Source organism: Calidris pugnax, unplaced genomic scaffold, assembly GCF_001431845.1.
Source record: "Calidris pugnax isolate Ruff unplaced genomic scaffold, ASM143184v1 scaffold219, whole genome shotgun sequence".
NCBI lineage: Eukaryota > Metazoa > Chordata > Aves > Charadriiformes > Scolopacidae > Calidris > Calidris pugnax.
Window position 1 is genome coordinate 18,361,552 of NW_015094507.1, and position 23,446 is coordinate 18,384,997.

At 38.8% G+C, this 23,446-nt stretch overlaps 1 protein-coding gene across 2 annotated transcripts in view; it reads left to right on the forward strand.

Annotated features, from left to right (window-relative positions):
• SNX14 (sorting nexin 14) overlaps positions 1-23,446 on the forward strand; it is a 46,287-nt gene that overhangs the window by 15,140 nt on the left and 7,701 nt on the right. The window contains exons 7-23 of one of the 2 annotated variants that reach the window (XM_014964637.1): positions 2,967-3,051; positions 4,886-5,042; positions 5,448-5,523; positions 6,497-6,541; positions 6,634-6,714; positions 6,859-6,973; positions 7,304-7,459; positions 7,749-7,873; positions 8,790-8,848; positions 13,076-13,102; positions 16,424-16,556; positions 17,186-17,387; positions 18,337-18,420; positions 18,552-18,652; positions 18,948-19,059; positions 20,692-20,732; positions 20,890-21,009. In XM_014964637.1, the coding sequence (XP_014820123.1) occupies positions 2,967-3,051; positions 4,886-5,042; positions 5,448-5,523; positions 6,497-6,541; positions 6,634-6,714; positions 6,859-6,973; positions 7,304-7,459; positions 7,749-7,873; positions 8,790-8,848; positions 13,076-13,102; positions 16,424-16,556; positions 17,186-17,387; positions 18,337-18,420; positions 18,552-18,652; positions 18,948-19,059; positions 20,692-20,732; positions 20,890-21,009 (1,719 nt within the window). The remainder of the gene's footprint in view (positions 1-2,966; positions 3,052-4,885; positions 5,043-5,447; positions 5,524-6,496; positions 6,542-6,633; positions 6,715-6,858; positions 6,974-7,303; positions 7,460-7,748; positions 7,874-8,789; positions 8,849-13,075; positions 13,103-16,423; positions 16,557-17,185; positions 17,388-18,336; positions 18,421-18,551; positions 18,653-18,947; positions 19,060-20,691; positions 20,733-20,889; positions 21,010-23,446) is intronic. The other variant, XM_014964636.1, reaches the window with a different exon arrangement.

A 23,446-nucleotide genomic window follows, 5' to 3' on the forward strand; every position in this document is an offset into this window, starting at 1 on the left:
GGTTGGACTAGATGACCTGTAAAGGTCCTTTCCATCCCAAAATAGTCGATGATTTTGTGAAATGTCTAGCAGTGTACCTGTCTCACAGCTTCTGCTTGCTTGGCTTCTTAAAATGAAGACAAGATCTTTACATTGTAAAGATCTATTCTTTACATCTGTAAAGAATAGACTGTTATTAAGTTAATAGCTTACTGTAAGAATTAAAACAGACATGGTTCTTATATTAATGTAGTTTTTAAGAAACATTCTGAAGGCTAAAGATACAAATTTTTTATTCACTGTGTTTAATACATTAGCACATATACTGTCTTCTGGTAAAGTGCTTCAAGCCTGTTTTACAGGAGCTGCTTCTAAATTTCTGGCTGTTTTAAGCAGGAAGATTTGCTCACCCAGTTTCCAGATTTATTCAGTGCTGGCCCCACTGTTGGAGCAACTATCATAAATAGTCCCACCCTCCTTAGTAACAGCAATAGTTCCCAAGCTACAAGTTGTACGTGTACTCTGTCACGACTGATTAACAGCCCGGTTCTGTCCTCGTTATATATCAAATCCAGATGACTTTCTTGTTTACTCTAACCCAAGCGTGCTGCTTTTTCAAGTGGACGCGGGGGAGGACCAAGAAATAAATGTCTGTATAACGCAGACATTATTTGGAGGTGGGAAAGGTGGAGTAAATCTTTCAAAGCGAAAAATCTAGAGCAAGATCTTAAAACTTAATTTGGCGCTGTAATACAGGGGGGTGTTAATTGGGTAGATCTATTGTTGATTCCTGGGGTGCATCAGGAAGAGTCTGACCAGCAGGTTGAGGAAGATCATCCTGCTCCTCTACTTTGCTCACATCTGGAGCACTGGGTCCAGTTCTGGGCTCCCCAGTACAAGAAGAACAGGGAACTGCTGGAGAGGATACAGCAGAGGGCTACAAAGATGATGAGGGGCCTGGAGCATCTCTCTGACGAGGAAAGGCTGAGGGACTTGGATCTGTTTAATCTGGAGAAGAGAAGACTGAGGGGGAAACTGATCAACGCTTAGAGATACTTAAAGGGAGGGTGTTAAGAGGATGGAGTGAGTCTTTTTTCAGTGATGCCCAGTGACAGGACAAGAGGAAATGGACACAAACTTGACTATAAGAAGTTCCATCTAAATATGAGGAGGAACTTCTTGACTTTGAGAGTGGCAGAGCTCTGGAAGAGGCTGCCCAGAGAGGTGGTGGAGTCTCCTTCTCTGGAGACATTCCAAACCCACCTGGACACGTTCCTGTGCAACCTGCTCTGGGTGGACCTGCTCTGGCAGGGGGTTGGCCTAGATGATCTCCAGAGGTCCCTTCCAACCCCAGATCATTCTGTGATTGATTCTCTGTGATTCTAAAATGGATGATGTCTCCTCTATTGATTATGTAATAAGATATTAATTGTGTTATCTCAGGTCAGCTGTAGCATCCTTAAATAGCGTATTAATTGACCATATCTGCCTGTATGTAGATGTAAGATAATACTATAACGAAGAAAATTCTGTATTCAGTACAATTAAAGTACTATATTCATTTGCAAGTATCTGGGTAGACAATACATGCAACAAAACCTCAAGGCATGTAGAAGTATAAAGCACCGTCAGGGGAACTGCAAAATAAAAGACCATCACAGAAATGCATTTCTCTTTACGAATGTTGAGTTATTTGTATCCGTCCTACAGAATAATGTCATTTATTTTGTCTCTGTGCGTGCAGCGGTACAGATACCTCACGTGGAAAAGATACTCAAAGTAACTTTGTGTTTTGGAATAAAATTGCAGCTTGGCATGCTCAGTCATGCAGGGGAGCACGCTGTCTTGTGCTATGCCAAATTTTTCGGCTCATACTTATTTTTTTTCTGCTGAAACACAGTGTTTTTGTGTGTGCACGCACCCACATATGCATCAAGACAGCCTGAACTAATAGCTGTGATGCTTCCACTACTCAAAATTCTATGCGTAGAAATCGGAGTTGATAGCCAAGTTGTAAATAAAATACCAACTTGTTGTCATTTTTAGGAATCCTAGTTTAAAGCTTCAGTAGTTGGCTGAAAAGGGCTATGACAGAATGTTTTATAACCGTTGAGCTCCGATACGGTGTCCTTTATAACCTCATTTGAGGAGAAATTCATCACCGATTGCAAAATAAAATAGTCTGAGACCTCTGCCAAACAGCTGTAGTTTGATTTGGATTTATTATTAAAAGCTTGAAAGCAGCCATTCTAGCTCATAAGAGATACATTTTTTTAAATTCGGGAACTACTATATGTAAGAAAAAAACAGACTGTTTTGTTGTTTTTTTTTTTTCATTTATTAGGTTATATCTTTATCCTTTTTTGCCAAAGAGTCTTCTACTTTTGAATTAAGACTCAAAATTATGACAAACTAGGAAGGAGGTTGGGCTAAGACACCCTGAGGTCCATTTGTGCCTGAATTGTTCTGTAATTCACCTTTCATTTTGGTCGCCATCAGGGAAAGTATAAATGCAGGACTCTAAGACAATGTTTAATTAAATCCTACGTGCTTTTTGTTTGGCTTTAAGGTCCCTTCCAACCCAAACCATTCTATGATTCTATGAAATTGCTTTTGGTGGTCAAATCTTCATGAAGAACTGGGTTTCATATACTGCAACTTGGAAATCAAGCTGTGTTACTATAATTACTGCAATGGAAGAATCATAATAGGAACAAGTTGACAATAAATGTGTTAACAGTGTTGTTTATGGCATTTAATTCTACACGATGGAAGATCTTTGCATCTTCTTTGCTTGGAAGAGCAAGCGTACTGTCATGAGCATACTGTCAGTCCATCTAGAGAATTCATGGGGTTTTGAATTCATTTTATGGTTAAGATGGGGATATAGAAGCAAATGGATATGTTTGATAGTTGTTGTCTGTAATAAATTTGGGAAAAAAAAAAAACTAGAATGATTCTCTTTTTATTTTAAAACTGTTCTTTAGGTGGATATTCCAACTGTTGTAACAAAGAAAATGCTCAAGGCAGCAATGAAACACATCGAAGTCATAGCCAAAGCCAGGCAGAAAGGTAAGGTAAAGACAATATATTTTCAGTTTCAAAGGGCAAGTATAAATATTTCTTTTTGCATGTTTGCTGTTATATTTGCTAAATATTTTCATCCTCACTGCCTTCTCTTTAAAAAAAAAAAAGAAGTGTTCCTCTTGCATTCTTCTTCTGGAGGTTACAGATACAAGTAGGGAAAAAGTTACAGTAGAAATAACCTCTCAGTTTTGGTTTTCATTTCCCCACGTTGAAAACTAAATTTCTTTCTCTGTGTGGTAAACAAGAATATGGTTTTTGTCTGTTCAGAACAATCATGACCATTTAGCAATGGTTCTAATTCCAGAGGAGCAATTAGAAATGAAAGGATTTGCATTTCCATGTCCATGCACTGTAACTCTGATAGGTAGAATGATTTCACATCTGCAAACTAACGTGAGCAGTTAGTGGAGTTGTTCAATATGTTGAAAAATTAGGTTTATGTTAGTAAGCCATGGAGAGACTTTAATTATTATCCAAATAAAAATGTCTTCAGAAGCCTCAGGTAAAAATGAGGCTTCAGAAGCCTCAGGTAAAAATGACATTGAAGGAATATTTGAGAAAATAGAATACTTGCTGTTGGAGAGTTGTTATCTTTATTTTTTTGCACTGGCTGCGTTCCATAACGCTGTATCTACCAAATGTGGTTTCATTCAACTTTTAAGCATCGATGTTTACTTTCACTGGAGTCATGAAATTCCTCCCTTCCCTCAAAACCGTCTGCTCGATATCCATAAATACGTGCCGTTGGTCCTGGGAGTAGTGGGTGTGAATAATGAGACACAGTGTGATCACATTCCATGTTTTCCGTGGCACGACAACAATTTCAAGATACTAGATGATCTTGCGGTGCTGTTTATGCCAATTTTCCTATTTCCTTTGATTTCTACTAAGGAGCTGGAAACATTTCTCTTCAGCAGCAAAGAACTGGATTTTAGATGTATGGTGTTGAAAATACAGCCATTTTCTTCAGTGTTTTAAAGGAAAAGACCCATTCCCTGAGGGCAGATGTGTGAAGTAGCAGCTGAAAATGACTTTTAGTAGCTCTCTCTAGTAAATGTTGCTAAACCAGCCCCCTGTAACACGCGTACACCTGACCTGTGCCTGGCTTGGTTCTTGGTGTGAGGCTGTGCCAGGTTGCTGGTGCAGCAGAGTATGATTTATTACAGCTCAGTTCTTGCCTTTGAAGTAATATGAAATAATATAACATTAATGTATATAGTTTTTATTCTGATAAAGCAGGTATTTCAACTCCATGCGTGTATTTATAAGAGGCATCGCTCTTGCAGATCCCCCTATTGGTTTTGGTTTGATTTACGCTGTGTTAATAATAGATGTTCCTTCACATTTGTTTCTAAATGTTCCAAGCAGGAAACAGATATAACAGAATTGAATAAAAGTTTAACTTTACGTTGATTTTAAGTTGTTCTGTAGGCAACTCAATAGGTAGAAGCCAAATAAATGGGAGCCCTGGAAGGAGGTCAGGAGAAAAATGAATAGAGGCAATGCAGTTTTTTAGAAGAATCAAGATGTTGAGTTCTTCAGTAATTATAAATGAGAAAATATCCTGGAAAGCAGGCAAACTGTAGTTGTTTGGTGAAAGAATTCTTATTTCAATGTGAGGTTTTATTTTTACATAGCCAGGCTTCAAAATCTAAGCCAAGGTTCTTTTGTCAAGCGTTGTTCAGCATTGTATCCCTTTGGCAGTTGTATATATACTAAAAATATTAACTTTTTAGCTCAAATAAAAAGCAATCATCTCTTATTTCACAAATAGAAAAAGCTGAAACAACTTGTAATACTTTTTTTTTTTCACTTGCAGTAAAAAATGCAGAATTTTTACAGCAAGCTGCTTTAGAGGAATATGGACCAGAACTCCATGTTGCTTTGAGAAGCCGAAGAGATGAACTTCACTACTTAAGAAAACTTACTGAACTTCTTTTTCCTTATATTTTACCCCCAAAGTCGACAGAGTGCAGGTATAGAAATTATTTAGAATTGTATTATTTGATGTATCTGTATACTGTGTAGTACAATAATCTTGGGGAGTGAAAGAATGAGCTCCAAAGTCATCTGCTTATCCCTCACAGAATCACAGAATCTTCATGATTGGAAGGGACCTTTGAGATAATAGAGTCCAACCACAAGAAAGAAAAACACACCAAAAAACACCCCACAAACAGACACAAACCAGACCTTCCTGTCCCTTTGCTTTTGAGTTTTTTCGATTGGTCTTTAAAATATTTTAGTATGCTTAAGGTATTATTGAATACTAAAATATTTCCTAGTAAAATATAATGGCATTCACTTCACTTAGAAAATGATGTAATCTAGTATTGGTTCTGATTTTTATCTGTCTTTTTTTTTTTCTTCTTTCTTTTCAGATCCCTGGCTCTTCTGATAAGAGAGATTCTCCCTGGTTCTGTTTTCCTTCCCTCCATGGATTTTTTAGCTGATCCTGTAAGACTTGGAGCACGGGAATAATCTTAATTTATTCAGTATTACTGTTTTCCTGCTAAGGGTGTTGTGGTAAAGCAAATGATGCCAAAGGACTGACTTGCTGTGCATTTTGACTGGGTATAAGAAATCTTGGGGCGAGCGTTTTGGCTTGTTCATTATAACTGGTTTCAGTGCTTAACTGACTGAAGTATAGCACTGGTGTGATCCAGGGATTTGCCCCATCCCTGGAGGGGTTCTAGGCCAGGCTGGATGGGGCTTGGAGCAACCTGGTCTGGTGGGAGGTGTCCCTGCCCAGGGCAGGGGGGTGGAACTGGATGGTCTTTGAGGTCCCTTCCAACTCCAACCATTCTATGATTCTTAAGAACATATTTTAATGAAGGACTCTAATTTCTGTCAAATGGGATAACGCTGTGCTAGTGTAAGCACCTTCAAATTGCTATAACTGCATTTTAACAAGTGCTCAATTTCTTGAACTTTAGCTGTATGTATCTTTACAAAAATGTAAGTAAAACCAGCCTTTTTTGCAGCTGTATTGAAATCAATTATTTTGTCCTTAATTCTGCAAATAAGTGGACATTTATTTCTAAAGATGGAACACCGCCATCTTTGATTTTTATTTATGCGGGTGATTTAATAGGCAAAATTACAACTCTTACGAAGTATTGAAGTAGCTGCAAGCAGAAAATACTGTAGTTGTGGAAGATCAAGTAGTTAATCAGATCTGCACTAACAGTGAAAATACTTCTTAGGGCTTTCCTCCACTGGGTAAAGAATGTTTCTGTGCAGGTCTCCTGAGAAATACCCTGACTTGCAAATACTTTAAGGTTAATTCTCAAATATAGAAGGCTTTGTTGTTTTTAAACGTATTAATATATTGACAGGTTTAAACTTGAGCATAAGATAACAGTGAAATGATTTTAGTCTGAGTTGTTGAGTTTCTTTAATAGTAATTTTGTATTTTGTTTTCCTGCAGGACACTGTTAACCATTTGCTGCTGATCTTCATTGATGATAGTCCAGTGAGTACTGACAAAATTAAAACAGTAGTAATTTGATCACCCATTAAAGAAGCTTTCTGACCCAATTGTCTCTTATAATTTTTTTTCTACAGCCTGAGAAAGCGACTGAACCTACTTCTTCATTGGTTCCATTCCTTCAGAAGTTTGCAGAGCCAAGAAATAAAAAACCATCTGTAAGCAAAGGCAGCACTTATTTCCTTTCCTGTTTTGAATAAGTGTTTTACTTTCCCTGCCGTTGCGGTTCTACAACTCCTTGCGTTACGTATGTACTCACTGATAGTTTGCAAATTGGCTGACTGCATTTTTAACCTCCTAAGGTCCTGAAACTGGAGCTGAAGGAGATCAGAGATCAGCAGGACCTTTTATTTCGGTTTATGAACTTCCTGAAGCAGGAAGGGGCAGTCCACGTGCTGCAGTTCTGCCTGACCGTAGGTAAGGTTGTGTACCTGTGCTGAGGTATATCTGATGATCTTTAAAAGCTTTAAGCTTTGCATGTTGAAGTCAATATTGTGACAAGTAATAATTAGTTTTAATTGCAATATATTTTTATTGATAATTTTATTTAAAAATCTGATTTATTATTATGGAGAAGGCAACTACCTTATTACCTGAGATTTTGAGATGTCTTCTGTTTCTATTCATTTTGAAGTTTTACAAATTGCTATATCTGCTGGAAAACAGGTTGATGTTAGAGGTTGCTTCAGGATGCTGTTTGTTAGCCAAGTTTGTCAACAAATGCATTTTCTTTCCTTTCCTTCTCAGAGGAATTCAATGACCGAATTTTGCGACCGGAACTGTCAGATACTGAAAAGATGTCACTTCATGAGGAAGTACAGAAAATTTACAAAACTTACTGTTTGGATGAAAGCATTGACAAAATTAGATTTGACCCATTTATTGTGGAAGAGATTCAAAGAAGTAAGTTTGAATTTGAAAGGAATAATTTACACTGGAATTTAAACAGCAGTCTGTAATAAAGTGAAGACTAATTAATCTAAATATGATTAAATCTTTACTTTTGTCAGAGTCTTAAAAATTGGTTCCCCCTTGCTATATTGTGCTTAAGCCTTGTTTTATGGCTTTATTTCTTTTTTTTTTTTTATTTCAGACTTGTATTAGCTTGCCATCACAAACTCAGACCGGAGAAGAAGCCCAAGCTTTATGTGTCTCTATATATATATTTATATTTGCAATTTTTTTTTTCTAGTTGCTGAAGGTCCATATATGGAAGTTGTGAAACTTCAAACTATGAGGTGTCTTTTTGAAGCTTATGAGCATGTACTTTCTCTGCTTGAAAACGTTTTTACTCCTATGTTCTGTCACAGTGATGAGGTAAGTTTGAAAGGTTTGAAGAGTAGCCTTAAAGCAAGATGGTATTTTTTTTTTTTTTTAGGATTTATTCTAGTTCCATGTAACATCAACTGATTAAAAAAAACCCTCTTCATTTTTTGATGTAACACTTTGTGTGTGTCACTGCTATTGCAAAATCCTCTCCACCCCTTCTTTTATGATTGCAAATTGCGTTATAGTTATAGAACACTTTTTAAGAATTTCTTTATTTACTTTATATAATATAATGGTAGTTAAAGAAAGATACAAAGGCTGAATGTAGGTACCTTCAGCATTATGCATTCCAGCAGCTGAAAGTCAGGTGTCTGTTTTCAGGAAGGTCATTCAAAGCAATTTGAGGCATTTGAGGTTGTTCTATGATTGGGTTCTGAGTACTGTTTAAAAAAATAAATAAATAAAAAACCCCTGCACTGGGCCAACAGCTGCCTAAAGCCTTCTAAAAGGAAACACTTTAAGTGCAGGGGTGAGTCTGAATTCTTGTCCCTTTTAGAGTTTGTGTGTATAAATCAGGCCACGTGTGGAGCTTCTCACATTTATTGGCAGCAAAATACATTGGCTTGTCCTGGGACCGGGTATTTCCCATACTTGATGTTATTTGTAATAAAGTGTATTTCTCAAAAATAATAGTCACCTTTCCCACAATAGCTATAATGCTTCAAATGCTTGATTATTTTTTTTTTTTTAACCATGGATTTGGGTGCTTAATTTTAGTTTTATTTCTGGTTTGGTTTTTTAATGCCAAGACTACGTAAAGTAAAATAAGTAGTCCTGGGAGCACGTATTGCAAATGTGTTCTGTCCTTTTCCAGATGAATATTCTAAGTGCTGGATTGTGGTCAGGTAGCCTTTTGCTTCTGTTCTTGTTTTCTGAATTCTGACACCCTTTTTGTCTGTTGTAGTATTTCAGACACCTTCTAAGAGGAGCAGAGTCACCAACACGCAATTCGAAGTTTAACAGGTAGGTATGGTAGATTCTTTAAGTGTTTTTCTTTGGTTTTCTGTTAAAAGCATCAAAATATATTAAACCTTAGGAATTTTTCTATTGCCTGATGCTAATTTGACTAAATTTTTAGTCAAATATTTAGCCCTAATGTTTTTTTTTTTTTCAAATGGACGAATTGCATGCTGAAGGAGCAAGCAATATTATACAAGATGTCTCTTCACTTTGAAGCGTTTTATGTAAAGGAGTTTAAAATGTGGTTTGGACCTCAACATTTGAGAAGGGGGAAGGGAAAAATAAATGTACAGTGAGAATAAGATAACGTTGAAATAAAGTGGTGATTTAAATACCATTTTGTTGGTTGAAAGCTGGGTCTTCCTGGATTTCAGGTCTTACAGGGGTAGGTACAGCGTACTCTGTCACGTAATGGGAAACTCCTCTGGTTGTGACAAGGAGGATTTGCCATTTTTCTGAGGTCAAGTGTATTTTCTGTCCCCCGACTCTCCCCATTCATTGGAGAAATACATCATCAGAAGCCTTGTTTCTTGGGTTGGGTTGTAAACTTGAAGACCACCTTCAGGCTCCTTAGGGCCTGTGGAGGAGGAGAAGAGCAGCTCTTGTGGTATGGATGGGTGATCTTCCCCTGTGGGGTTGGGTTGAGTAAGCTTGAGGTCTCATCACTTCTTGACTTTTTCTTTTCTTTCATCCATGCCAAGTGGCTCAATCACAGACTAGTCTTAACTGAAGTGCTCTTAAGGTCTAGCCAAAAGAAGGAAAACTTCAGTAAGACAGTCTTTAATTTGCATAGGCTTCCTTTCTTGGTATGAAATAAGATCCATGGTACTGTAGAAAATTACGCTAGTGTTTATCATCTTAGGTTACAGCCATTTATTTAACTTTTCCTGCTTTCATTGGAGATAGACCTAGCAGCAGCCCTCTTGACTTGCAGCCTGCTGTGGGGTGTATTATTGAGAGATCACTTTCTCCCCTGCTGATGTCTTAAAAAGCTACAAGGTGGTTCTCTTCAATATCTCTCTGTCTGTGACATCTATTATGAGCTCTTACAGTTCTTGTAGACCCAGGACTCAAACTTTGGTTAGTGCTTTCTCAGATGGGTGCTGACAAGCTTCTGTTTCTTAGTGAGCTAGACCAAACTGTAGTTCTCCACTAGAGGTTTTAAGGATGGCTACAGGGTTTCATCCAGACCTCTCAATCCAGACCGTCTGGTCTCTTGCCCAAAATTATTCATGTCAAAGGTTGAAAGTATCCTGTTACGCACGTCCAAAATCTAAAGTATGAAAAAGTATGAAAAATAAAATTAAAGTATGAAAACATTTAGGTCACCTCCTTGGTGCTTTGATTTCTAGAACAGAAAGGGTGAAATAAAAGGTAGCCTCTACCTGGACTCTTTGAAATAAATCTCTGGCTACAAAATAAGCAAATTTTGTTTGGGGACTGTTACAACATATTCCCTTGGAGTTCAAACAGCATCCATACATAGCTGAAAATGTATCTGGTTTATATTTTAGAACAATTTGAATGCCCTGAATATATATGATGGTTTATGATATGAGAGTCTGTATGTTCCTGAAGTGGTGCCTCTTTGATTATTTCCATGAAACAGAGGTCCTATCTGAGGTCCTATCTGAAAGTAGTTTCCCTGTTGCTTTGGAGTTTCCTCTCTGCAGAGTCTGGTACAGACAGTCACTGCCAAGGAGAAAAAATAAATTAAAAAGAAAAAGGTTATGGAATTATTCCAGATGTTATCCATATGCACATACCTTGTCCTGCCTTTTCTTCCCTATTCTAGCATTAGTACCAGTTGGGAGAAATTATATGCACAGAGATGAGTTTTGTTTTCCATCTTTCTGATGCTTTGCTGGGGGTACTGTGTGTGTGTATGCTGCTGGTTAAAAAATCAGATCAAGTACTAAATATAAAACATAGTGGAATATACATGCAGGTAATGTGTTGAAAGATTTCATTTATTGTAAGACAAGAAAATTATAGAGCAGTTTCTAGAACATACAAGTGGGAAAGTAGGAGTGGCTATCAGTGTGTAATTTCTGGTTTGAAACACTTCTTTGAACTAACTATACAACTATACAAAATAATCATAGGTTTTTGCGTAAAGATAGGACAAATAATGTGCTTAGTAGACTGCTGAGGTAATAGGTGAGAAGTCCCAGGTATTTCTGGAATGTAAAAAAGTCACACTGAGGATATCCTGATAACTTGATAACTAGCAGTGCTTGTCAACAGTTTAACTCCGTAACTGGTATTTTCCGCCTGATGTTTAATGTATGTGGGCAATGAAAACTGATGATGTAAGTTCCCATTCTGACAACTTAATTTTGGGTGTGTGGAAGAGAGGACGAGAATTCCCTCTCCCTCTCATATTTATGTATTGACAATACGTTACTACATTATTTAAAGGTATTCTGGGTTGGAAGTCTAACAAAAAAAGAAAAGCCGTTATGCGATATAAACTCCTTGATTTCTGGAGAACTGTGTATCTGCATTGAATTTCTACACACCATGACCACGTATAGAAATAGATGCATCCTGATTTCTCATCGTTGGGATAGCAGTAAAATTAAAAGGTTTTTCAAGTAAAGGACTGAGTAGAAAAGATGTTAACAATTTTGAGGAGTGGTTAGGAGTAAAACCCACAGAATTGACCTGCTTTGGCAGGGGATTGGACTCGATAATCTCCAGAGGTCCCTTCCAACCCCACATCATTATGTGATTCTGTAATTAAGTGCACGGACAGATGTGTGCAATGTAATTGTTTGGCACCATCAGCTCCAACTCGGTCTGTTGTTCCCAGTTTCACAGTTAATATGACTAAAGACAGCGTTAAGTTCCCTTAGAATTAGTTCCTCTTGTAAAACAAAATCTAAAATGTGATTATTTTAACCCCATATCAGTTTGTGCAGAATTCAGTACCTCCAGTGAATTAAAATCATGTCTGCAGTGACCTGTCTTTATGGTTAATCCACTTAAACGTTTTGGTTGGAATAACTGAGTTGATGGTTGAGGCGTCGGTTCCGTGTGCGAGGTTATGTAGAATGTCAAAATTACACGACAGTTCTTAAAATCTGTGAAATAAATAAAAAAAACAACACCAAAACACCCCCCAAAAAACCAACGGAAAGATATTTTAATACTGGTTTTTACTGTATCTATTACAGGGGGTGGTGTTATGTAAAGTAAGTCATAGAATCATAGAATTGTCAAGGATGGAAAGGACCTTTCAGGTCATCGAGTCCAACCATCAACCTAGCTCTGATAAAAACCATCACTAAACTATGTCAGCCCATCTTTTAAATACCTCCAGGGATGGTGCCTCAACCACTTCCCTGGGCAGCCCATTCCAATGCTGTTATTAACCCTTTCTGTGTAAAAATTTTTCCTGATATCCAATCTGAACCTCCCCTGGTGCAACTTGAGGCCATTTCCTCTTGTCCCATCGCCTGTGCCCTGGGAGAAGGGACTGACCCCCACCTCTCTACATCCTCCTTTCAGGTAGTTGTAGAGAGCAATAAGGTCTCCCCTCAGCCTCCTTTTCTCCAGGCTGAACACCCCCAGCTCCCTCAGCTGCTCTTCACAGGACTTGTTCTCCAGACCCCTCACCAGCTCCATTGCCCTTCTCTGGACCCGCTCCAGCACCTCAATATCTTTTTTGTGGGAAGGGCCCAAAACTGGACAAAGTACTTGAGGTGGGGCCTCACCAGTGTCAAGTACAGGTGGATCATCACCTCCCAAGTCCTACTCACCATGCTGTTCCTGACACAGGCCAGGATGCTGGTGGCCTTCTTGGTCTTAAGCCGACAGTAGACTAACTCCACCAGGCAGCTCCAGCCACTCTGCCCCAAGCCTGTAGTGTCCATGGGGTTGTTGTGACCCAAGGGCAGGACCCAGCACTTGGCCTTGTTGAATTTCATCCCTCAGCCTTTTCTTTCTGTTGGCCAAGGTTTTAAACTCAAAGGCCAAGACTGTGGTGATGAAATGTGCAGGTGCTGTTTCCATTTCAGTTCCATAGTATTTTACATCAGGAACTTCTAATTCTACCACCTTTTTTTTTTTATTAATCTGTAGTGACGGTCAAAGCCTGTTTGGTTTTGTCGGGATAGGTCTGTCAAATTTGGTTTGGTGGGGGTTTTTTTGGTTGTTTTTTTGTTTTCTTTTAACATATTTATTTTCTGATGGGCTCTGAGGTAATTTATGTGCCTGTTGTTGCAGAAGTAGCCTGAGTTTGGATGACTTCCGGTAAGTCTATCTAACACTCGATAAATGTTGTGTGTTAGTGACACCGCATCTATCATGACTGCATCACACAGCCTTTGTAACTGCAATTTTAACTGTTTATTTGTAAAAAAAAAAACAACCATGTGAATGTCTTCTCTGGACTAAAGTGCATTCCTACCCACAGGCTTCACTCCCCGTGTCCTCTTCACAAGTCTTTAGAACTTGCTTAATTACTCATTTCACAAGCTTGCAATATATTAATATTGTTTGCTGTTAATGATTTGTCTGTTCATATTAGTTTTTAAATATATTTGCATAACATGAAGCTTTTTTTTTTTGACTGCTTGCTGCTTCAAAATTCCTTTTACTCCATGTCCCATTTCCACATCCCGTGTGAGGTTTTATCCACGTAACTGCTTGTTCTTAACAACTGTGTCCAGGAAGGATGATCATCGCATGCAAATATAACCATTTTATAAATATTATCAAGCGCTCAAAAGCAGAAGTTCCCCAAATTATTTCTCTCTGCAGCTTTTCTTGTGACTGTCACAGGTCTGATTACAACATCTGCTATTTTTTTTATAGTTTGCTCTAGGTGGTCCGTGATCTCTCATTAATACCTTAATAGCTGCTTGATGGTTTTTTTTCTCATTACTTGTGCCTCTTCAAATACGTGCTATCCAAACTCAGAAAGCAGGTTTTTTTTGATTATGGACTTTTCCTTAAATTTATCGGAGCATCAGTATTGCATATATTTATCATAGCATTCTTGAGGGAAATTTGTCAACTTCATTTTACAGATTAGGAATCCAGGTATATAGACAGTTTTTTTATCTTTTGTGTTGCCAATTCAGTGTATAGAATTATAACTTGTGAGACTTGTTGAGGAATAGGGAGTAGTTGAGATAGAAGTGCAGTTCATTGATTTTTTTTAAGTGCAACTCTGTACGCTCAGCGTTTCTTCTCGTTGGGTTGTAGGGGTTTTAGCCAAATAAAATAGTACCCTGACTTCACCTGCCTGTAAATACCCAGCTTGTCTGATACACACAGCTTGGCTGGTACTTCTTGACCTGTAGAGGTTCACAGCAGCGTTCTTCAGCTCCACTTCCCTGGCTGGACACTTGCAAAGATCTGTTTAAAGCCCTACATGAGGCAGAAATCCTCATGGAAAATCATTTTGCCACCATCCACCATTAAGGAATGCCACGGTGCACGGTGGCAATAATGCGGTCTTTGGTTGCCATTCCCAGCTATAGAGTGAACAACAATTGTAATTTTTTTTTTTTAATGTTAGGTATGTGTGACTTTGGGAGTGTTTACTCAAAAAAATTTATTAAATTATTCCAACCTCTTGTCATCACATCGTTCATCAGGAATGTTGGAACATGTAGGTTCTCAGGGCCCTGCCAAGAAAGCGAGTATGGAATGAGGGTTGAACAATGCTGTTGTGGGGATTGGCTCGAGAGGGAGCGGGATGCTTTTCCCAAGGAGTTTTGGATTTATATTTGTTGACAGGTCTTGAGAGGCTTGGTCTCTATGCTAAACTGGCCACCTCCTCTCCTCTTTCTTCTCTCATGCCTTCAACCTGACCATATCCTAATCCCATCTCTTCCCTTCCACCTGGCCTCAAGTTATTTCTCCTATTTCTACTTAACCAGTGAATCCAGTAGATTTTCATCCTGATACCTGGGAGGTTATTTTGTATATATATATTTTTTTTTGTCTTGCTCAGCTTTCTCACAATTTCCATCATCCTGTTGTCTGTCCATCTCTGCTAACATCCCCAGATTTTTTTCCGTGCTCAAAATCTTGAGAACTGCCCAAGTTTTCACAGGAACGATGAAAACTTCGTCAAGAATCAAGCCAGAGGTATTAGAAAAGCTGTCTAGTTTTGTCTGAGTAAGGTTTGGGTTTTGCTCTCCCAGTGTTTCAGGTCTTGAACAGGATTCAGGTAGACCCCCAAGGTGGAAAAAGTTCAGTTCAGCATAATAATAGAAGTTTGAAAACTGAATAAAATTGTTCAAACGTGGATTTAGACTACAAACAGTCGCCCAACCTTATCTCTGGTTAGTGGAGATAAATAAGATAAATGGTGCCTGTCTGCTTTGGAGCTGATAATAATATGAGATAGAAAAAGCAAGAGATTTGGAAAAACAGTGGATTATTTATGCAACTTTAGTCATGTACACAGTCTGGGTAAAATTATAAACAGGAAGGTTGTTAGTAACACACAGACGCGCATTTTGAGTCACCAGCTGATGTTGTCACCGTGGTTTTATGGGTGCTGAAGACACTTCAGCTGCTGGTCTCTGCTGTTGGTAATACTGTTCAGTAGTCAATGATTTTTTATTTTAAAGGAAAAAGAAACGTGTAGGATGCTTTTTTTTTGTCCTCCAAAGAACTAATTGTGCTTTTAATCTCAGTAATATATGAAGTTCTTTTGAGTCTGTCATTCTGCAGTTCACTGCATTGATTTTTAAGTCACCTATCAACTGTATTTATTGAATCAGCAGAAGTAACCTCAGGCTGATTCCATATTCAACAGAAACATTTGTCTTTCCAGAATTACTACATAAGAAATAATCTTCAGGGTCAGGTCTTGTGTAAGGGCATAAGAATGCTATAAAATCTGTTCTCTCGGTAAGGAGTGCGCTTCCTGCCTGGTTATTTTTCTTTTTTTTCCATACCTTGTTGCTTTTTGGAAGCTTTGTCATAAGTGGCAAGACTTTAAAATGTCTTCATCCCTCAGTCAGAGTGGCTCCTCCAGCCAAGATTCTTCGGTAGCATCTGTTTTCTCTCATGCTCAGTCTTGCTCCTTGCACATTCCTTTTGCCTGTCCCCAATGCTTAGAAGTCAGGATCTAACTTGAATCTTTGAGTGTAAAATTCTGGATGTTTATGCAAAAAAAAAATAAATGCATCCAACTACACCATTTACAGTACTTGGCAAGAGCAGATAAATATTTGAGTACATGGAAAAGGAGAGTGAGTGACCTTCTTGCTGTGCGTGTCTGTAGCAATAGGACACTTTCTGCTGTCAAAACAAAAATGCTTTGCGTAGTTAATTGCTTATTCTGTGTCCTGCATTACGGGGACACGATTACAACAGTGTTGACGTTTGCTCATGGTTAAGCCTCTGGGAAACCCACATCTCTTAAAAGTGTAATCCAGAAACGTTGCTGGTCGATCAAAGTTTGCCGTAAATTAATTTCAATTTAAGCGGAACCGTAAATATATTGGCTACTTGTTTATTTCTCTTATCTGCAAATGATGTGCAACGGCCTTCTGAGCTGCTGTGTCATAATAGGCCTTCCATCATGAACTCTGCCTTCTGTCCTCCTAGGACCACACAGAAGAGAGGAGAATCGTTTGGGATCAGCAGAATAGGCAACAAAATAAAAGGTGTGTTCAAGAGCTCGGCCATGGAAGGAGCTATGTTGCCTAACTATAACTTAAATGAAGGAGAAGATGACTTTGTGAGTAAAAGCTTTAGATTTGTCTTTTAAGTCTTGGTTGGTGGTGGGTTGTTGTTTTTTTTCCCCTTCCTTATCTGAAAATGTGAAGTTTTTGCCTTTTATGTTGTTTTACTTCACTGCAGAGTTGCCACGTGCTGGCTTCTGATTAAGTTGCCAAGTTTTCCCTGTAAGAAGAGAAGGGTCCAGGGAAACCTTATTGTCAGTCCCTAAAGGGGGCTTGTAAGAAAGATGGGAACAGACTTTTCAGCAGGGCCTGTTGTGATAGGACAAGGGGTAATGGCTTTAAACTAAAAGAGGGAAGATTCAAAGTAGAGATAAGGAAGATTTTCTTATTATGAGAGTGGTGAGACACTGGCACAGGTTGCCCCATGAGGTGGTAGATGCCCCATCCCTGGAATCATTGAAGGTCAGGTTGGACAAGGCTCTGAGCAACCTGATCTACTTGAAGATGTCCATACTTATTGCAGGGGGGTTGGACTAGATGACCTTTAAAGATCCCTTCCAACCCCAACTATTCTATGATTCTATGATCTGAAGCTTTCCACAAGACCTTAAAACCATAGATACAGCGGAGAAATTGTCATCAAGTTGGGCTCTGATGCAGCATTTTCATGTTTGAATCTTTACAGATTGAAGAAGGCGTTATGGTGATGGAAGATGATTCTCCCGAGGAGGCTGTTAGTACCCCAAACACACCCCGCAACCTTGCCGCGTGGAAAATTAGCATCCCATATGTAGATTTTTTTGAGGATCCCTCCTTGGAGAGAAAAGACAGAAAGGAGAGAATTCCCGTGTTCTGCATTGATGTAGAGAGAAACGACAGAAGCGCAGGTATGTGACCTTGTGGATAGATAAGATGTCATTTAGAAATGAATTTAAAGTCTTCTAGTCTGCTGTATTCCGATACTGCTGTTGCAGTGTATTTTGCATACTTTTTTTTTTGTGATTTTGAAATAATGACTTGAAAATTCTGAAGAAATATGTTCGAGAGCAAAATTATTACATTTAGTATTTGGAAGCTGAGAACTGACTTCTCAGCACAAACCAGTTCCATTGAGACTTTCTCTTTCCAAAAATATCAATCCTATGGTTCACATTAATAAACACCTGGCGTATTTTTCTTTCACCCATTCCGGAGTTTGGATTAATGAACAATAAATAACTTTATATATAAACTTAAAATATAGTTCTTAGGAAATGAATATGTTTTGCTTATTAGGAACCATCCTGGCTTAACAGAGAGTTTATCAGTATCTAGACAGCGACGCATCCTTATTGAGTGGGGAAAATAGCATCCTCCTGGGGCTGCGTAGATTTGTGTTAGGGAAACTAAAATACTTCCACAACGAGCAGGAAACATTATTTAGTGATTGTCTTCCAGGAGGAAGAATGGTCAGGATTCAGGCTGATGGGGCAGAGGGTTGTATTCAACAAATAGTATTTCTGTAAATCATTTGGTTAAAAGTTTGGAAATAGATCTAACATAGCCAGCCCTGATAAATTTGGAAGTTATGCAGCGCTTCGTTGTTTAGATTTTAGGGATGCACTAAATGAGATGATAATTTCTTTGCCAGCACCGTGTTTGTCTACCAGGTGTGTGTTTTAATTTAACACTTAAATTAACTGTCTGGGATTTGTTATGGCAATAAGGGGGATATTAATATAATTGAGATTTTTCCTATAATAATCAAACATACATTTGCTATTACATAATTCATCTCAAGTGGCATAAAACCTGGTCTATTTTTAATGTTGGTTTGGGGTTTTTTTCCCTCCCTAGTTGGGCATGAACCCGAACACTGGTCTGTCTACAGAAAGTATCTTGAATTTTACGTGCTTGAGTCGAAGCTGACAGAGTTTCATGGTACGTTCTCCATCATCTGGAAAGCCACTCTCCCCCTGCAGTGATTAACATTCAGCACTGAGCTGGAATTTAAAACAATGAAACCAATGTTTTCTGCATTACAAGAATAATCTCTTTGATACCTTTATTAGGTACATTTCCTGATGCTCAGCTTCCCTCAAAGAGAATCATTGGCCCCAAGAACTACGAGTTCTTAAAATCCAAGAGAGAGGAGTTTCAGGAATATCTGCAGGTATCAAACAAACTTTTGGAGAAAGGAATATTGTAAAATTAATAATATAAAACTATGAAAAGAATATCTGACATTTTTTTACTTGTTCCTTGTTTCCAAGTAACTTTGGTTATAGAAAGGATTGAAGTGGGCAAATAAAACTTGTTAAGGTTTCACATGACTGAAAACGGAAATCTTTTGCAAATGACAGTATCTGTGGTAATATAATGCTCTCTGAATGTCTCTTTTTGCTGTAGAGAAACTGAATTTTCAAGATTAAAGTACTTATGCTTCTTTCTTGCCTTCTGTCCCAAAGAAACTTCTGCAACATCCAGAACTAAGTAACAGCCAGCTTTTAGCTGACTTCCTGTCCCCCAACGGAGGAGAGACTCAGTTTCTTGATAAAATGTTGCCTGATGTGAATCTTGGTAGGTACTAATGCTGGCTGTTTCTGCTGAGAGGCAGTGATGCTGTAGGTACTGTGAGTGAATGGCAGTAGGAATGAACAGGTAACTTGTGTGTAGGGAGATGGCTGTAGGAAGTAAGAACTCTGCTCCTTCACAGCCCTCCAAATTGTAGCTCAGCAAGAAAGAAATGCTGATACTTTTTCCTCAAAGGAAAAGACATTTTGAGATAGTGGGGGAAAAGTGTTAAAGCAGTTGCTTTTGAATTTTTAGAATCATAGAATTGTCAAGGTTGGAAGGGACTTTTAAGATCATCGAGTCCAACCAGCAACCCAACTCTGATAAAAGCCATCACTAAACCATGTCACTAAGCTCTATGTCAAATACCTCCAGGGATGGTGCCTCAACCCCTTCCCTGGGCAGCCCATTCCAAGGCTTAATAACCCCTTTAGTGTAAAAATTTTTCCTGATATCCAATCTGAACCTCCCCTGGCACAACTTGAGGCCATTTCCTCTTGTCCTGTCGCCTTTTGTATCAGCAAGGAAGGTGATAAGATTTCTCCAACAACTTTCATAGTTCAAGAAGGCTTAGGGTATCGTTGCCAGTCCAATCTGCACAAGTCAGTCACTGTTACAGGTGCAATAGTATAAACTATTTCTTAATACAAACTACCTTTGCATGTTAGCTGATTAAAATCTGTTTATTTTAATCTGAAAACAGCAATATTTACTATTTCTAGTATTAGCTAGTGTTAAGATCTCTTTTAATATGAGCTACTTTGTTTCAGACTTCCCCTCTCGTTCAAACTGTACATCAATAAAAAAAGCCTGTAATTGTGGTGTTTAGTGTAAGGCATCTCATGTCTGAGACTCTGCTTCACTTCCCTAAACATCAGTGTAACATTTAATTTGGTGTTTCATTAGGGCTTTGTGTGAGAATGAGAGATTTTATTATTACCATTTGATCATTGTACGTACTTTCCAATGCAAGTTGCAAATGTAATGATGTATAGATAAGGAAAATAATACTATAAATGTAGTGCTTAAAATAAAATTAATCCTAGACACTCGTTTTTCAGCATTCAGAGTTACTGTGCTGATAACCTTAAAAAGACAGAAGAGCTGATTCTTAAGACTACAGCTGTAGCCTCTCTGATTTGTAAAACTTTACTCACCAGTATTTTCGAAAGTGGATCTTTCCAGAATCTCTGGAAATTATCTGCTCTTTTCAGGGAAAGAGAAAAATCTCACTTTTTGTGATTTCTTTTGTGATAAATGTTTATGAAGGATGAAAAACTTAAATATTGTTGAGAAAATTGTGCCTGTGCTGGTGTCATATAGTCCTGCTGTTATGGTGCTACAGCTATTTATGTTTGAGCTTCTAGAAAAAATGACAAAGGCAGATCTAGAGTATTTTGCTTTTTTTTTCCCCCAAAAGTATTCAGATAATCATCTGTATATTTTTCATATTTTAAATATCTTGTTTTGAAAATTAGTAAGTGTTAAGTTATAAGCTAGATATGTAGAAGGCTTTTTGTGACAAATTAAAAAACAATCAGATTTTGAAAACTATGGTATTTTTAATTTAAGTACTAGCAAAATGTCTGTAAGAGCGGGCGGTCGTAACAGAAAGCTTTTGTTTGTTTCTAATTATAGGTAAAATCATAAAATCTGTTCCAGGAAAGTTGATGAAAGAGGTAAGTCTTGTGGGTTGTCAACATTTTAACTTCAGTGACTAATTTTATGGGCTACTAACTTATGGGCTAGTCAAAAATCTGTTTGGAAACTCAGGTGTTTGTTTGGGTTTTTTTTCTATAATTATGCAAGTGACAGGTCACTCATATCTTATTACAGAAAGGCCAGCATTTGGAGCCGTTCATCATGAATTTTATCAACTCCTGCGAATCTCCGAAGCCTAAACCAAGTCGGCCTGAACTTACCATCTTGAGCCCCACTTCTGAAAATAACAAAAAGGTACAGTACATCATCTTCCTTCCCCACTTTACAGGAATGGGGAAAATGGACCATACATTGAAAACACAAAGAATAAACAGAAAAAACCTAATAACTATAAGAGCTTAGCGATTTTGAGTTGTCTTTCCACGCAAGAAAGAAAAGAGTAGCACAGAGAGATTTGTCATCTTCTGTCTTGAAAATATCTGAGTCTGAATGACTTTTGAGGGTTGGCTGTTGGTTGTTTTGGTGTTTTTTTTACTGTAAAAGAACATGCGTGCGGAAATCCAGGCTCTGAAATGAGATTTTCCTGATTCTTTTCAACCCTGATGATCCCAGGAAGGCAAAGAGCTGGCTTCATTTTGGCCTTCATTTTGGAATACTGAAGTTTCCTTAAGCAAACTGTAGATCTTTTTTCTGCCTCCTATTTTCTAATGTCATTTTCAGAAATAGTGTTGTGGGGGAAATCTCCTTATCGCCGCTGACTGACTGCCCATGTCTGCACTCAGTTGGAGACACAAGTTTGTGGAGTCCAAGTCCAAGTTGTTGCTAGTGCTGCTGGTTACCCTGTAGGAGGTGCTTTTGTCATGAGATAAGTGTTTCTTTGCAGAGAGCAAGAAAGATGAAGCTCCCCTCAGGTCTCTGTTCCTTCTCTACTGTCTTTTGTGAGAGCAAGTTCACTGTTTTTCTAAGCAACTTCATTCTAATTAGCTGTTTTATGAATTAATTGCTCCTACCTCTTAGATTTTCTTTTTTATTTTCCCAGAAGAAATCTGTTTTGTTTTGGGGAGCCATTTGCTGTAAGAGGATGGAAAGTTTCAGGGTTCAGTACATCTCCTGCAGAGCTGTGGTGGTTATTTCCTAGAATCACAGAATGGGTTGGGTTGGAAGGGACCTTCAGGGTCATCCAGTTCCAACCCCCTGCCATGGATAGGGACACCTCCCTCTAGACCAGGTTGTTTAAAGCCCCTGGACGTGCTCTGACAGGGGGTTGGACTAATGACCTCCATAGGTCCCTTCCAACCCAACCCATTCTGTGCTTCTGTGTGAGCCACCTGCATGGAGTCAACGAGGAGCTGAAAGGATGGCAGGTTGGCACTTCCTTGTTTTATAGCAAGGAAGTTCTTCAACACTTTTTTTATTTTGTTTTGGTAAGTGCTGGAGTTGATTTCCAGCTGATGCTTGTGTTGCCCCACCGTTCCCATTTACCTTGGCTGATGCAAGTTTATTCCAGTACCAACACGTTGGAATCTGCTGAGAACATAAAACGTGTTCCCCGGTGGTTGCGCTGTCAACTCTGTGACCCCAAATAGGGTGCACCCAGGCTGTCTCTTCATCCCAGGCTGAGTAAGGAACGCCTGAAAATCTGCCAGGGCAGGTGAAGGCTTGAGTCCAGTCAGAAACGTGCCTGCTTCTCCGAGAGATTTTCTACAAGCTGCTTCCTTTTGGATATCCCTGGTGCATTTGTTTGTACGTTGTTAAGTACCCATGGAAAGACTTGTAGTTAAAAATGCATCGTCAGCCTTAGGGCAGCCAGCAGCAGTGGGATTTTATCCTGTTATCACATCCACTAGATGGAAAGAGGTACCAGCCACCCTGGTTAAAACAAACAAGTGAACAACTCCTCCTCCTGTAAAGGCACCCACAGGATTCCTGGCTCTCCCAGCTGTGTTTCTCTTCCGAAGGTGTGTAGCAGCTTGATCATCTTCCAAACATGCTTTTTGTTGGACTTGCCAGAATAGGGGAGAGCTTCTCAGCTGATGCACTTGGCAAACTATGTGTAGAGAAGTGTCGTTCTGTTGCTTGTGATGACCTGCCAGCAGCAAGAAGAGCTCCTTTGGAACACCAACAGCTTGTTGCATGTTTACTCCAAGTTTCTTGGAGGAAGCCACGGTCGTTTTTTTTTATACACGAACTGATGCGGTTCAGACAGGACACAATCTGTCTTCTCACCATTATGGTGTGGTCATCTGCAGGTGCTGAACGAGCAGCAAAAAACGGTTCATGCCTCTGGCTGTGGACATTGTTCGTCATCGTGGTGTTGCTTCTACAAACTGCAGGGCTCTGCTGGAATGCATGGGCGTATATTTGCATGTGCACTCACTAACCGTTGAGTAACTGTGGGGTTTTTTTTCTATCAGGAATTTTTAGGTAAACATTCATACCTATTTCACTAGCTTTTCCCATCCAGGGACTATAGGCAGCTGGTTGGACGAGGAATTACTTTGCTCTTGTTCTTAACTCAGCCCTTTTATCTTTCCCTCGCTTCAAGAGCTTCCATTATTTCCCAGCACCAATCCATGGCGTTTCCTCCTTGAAAGCCTTTCAAGAATATTTTGTGTTTGTAATCACAGTTACTGTTTAATCTTGAAAGATATGAATAACGTTAACATTGGAGTTTGTCTTGCTTGCAAGTGCAGGGTGCTGCACCCAGGGAGGAATAACCCCCTGCACCAGT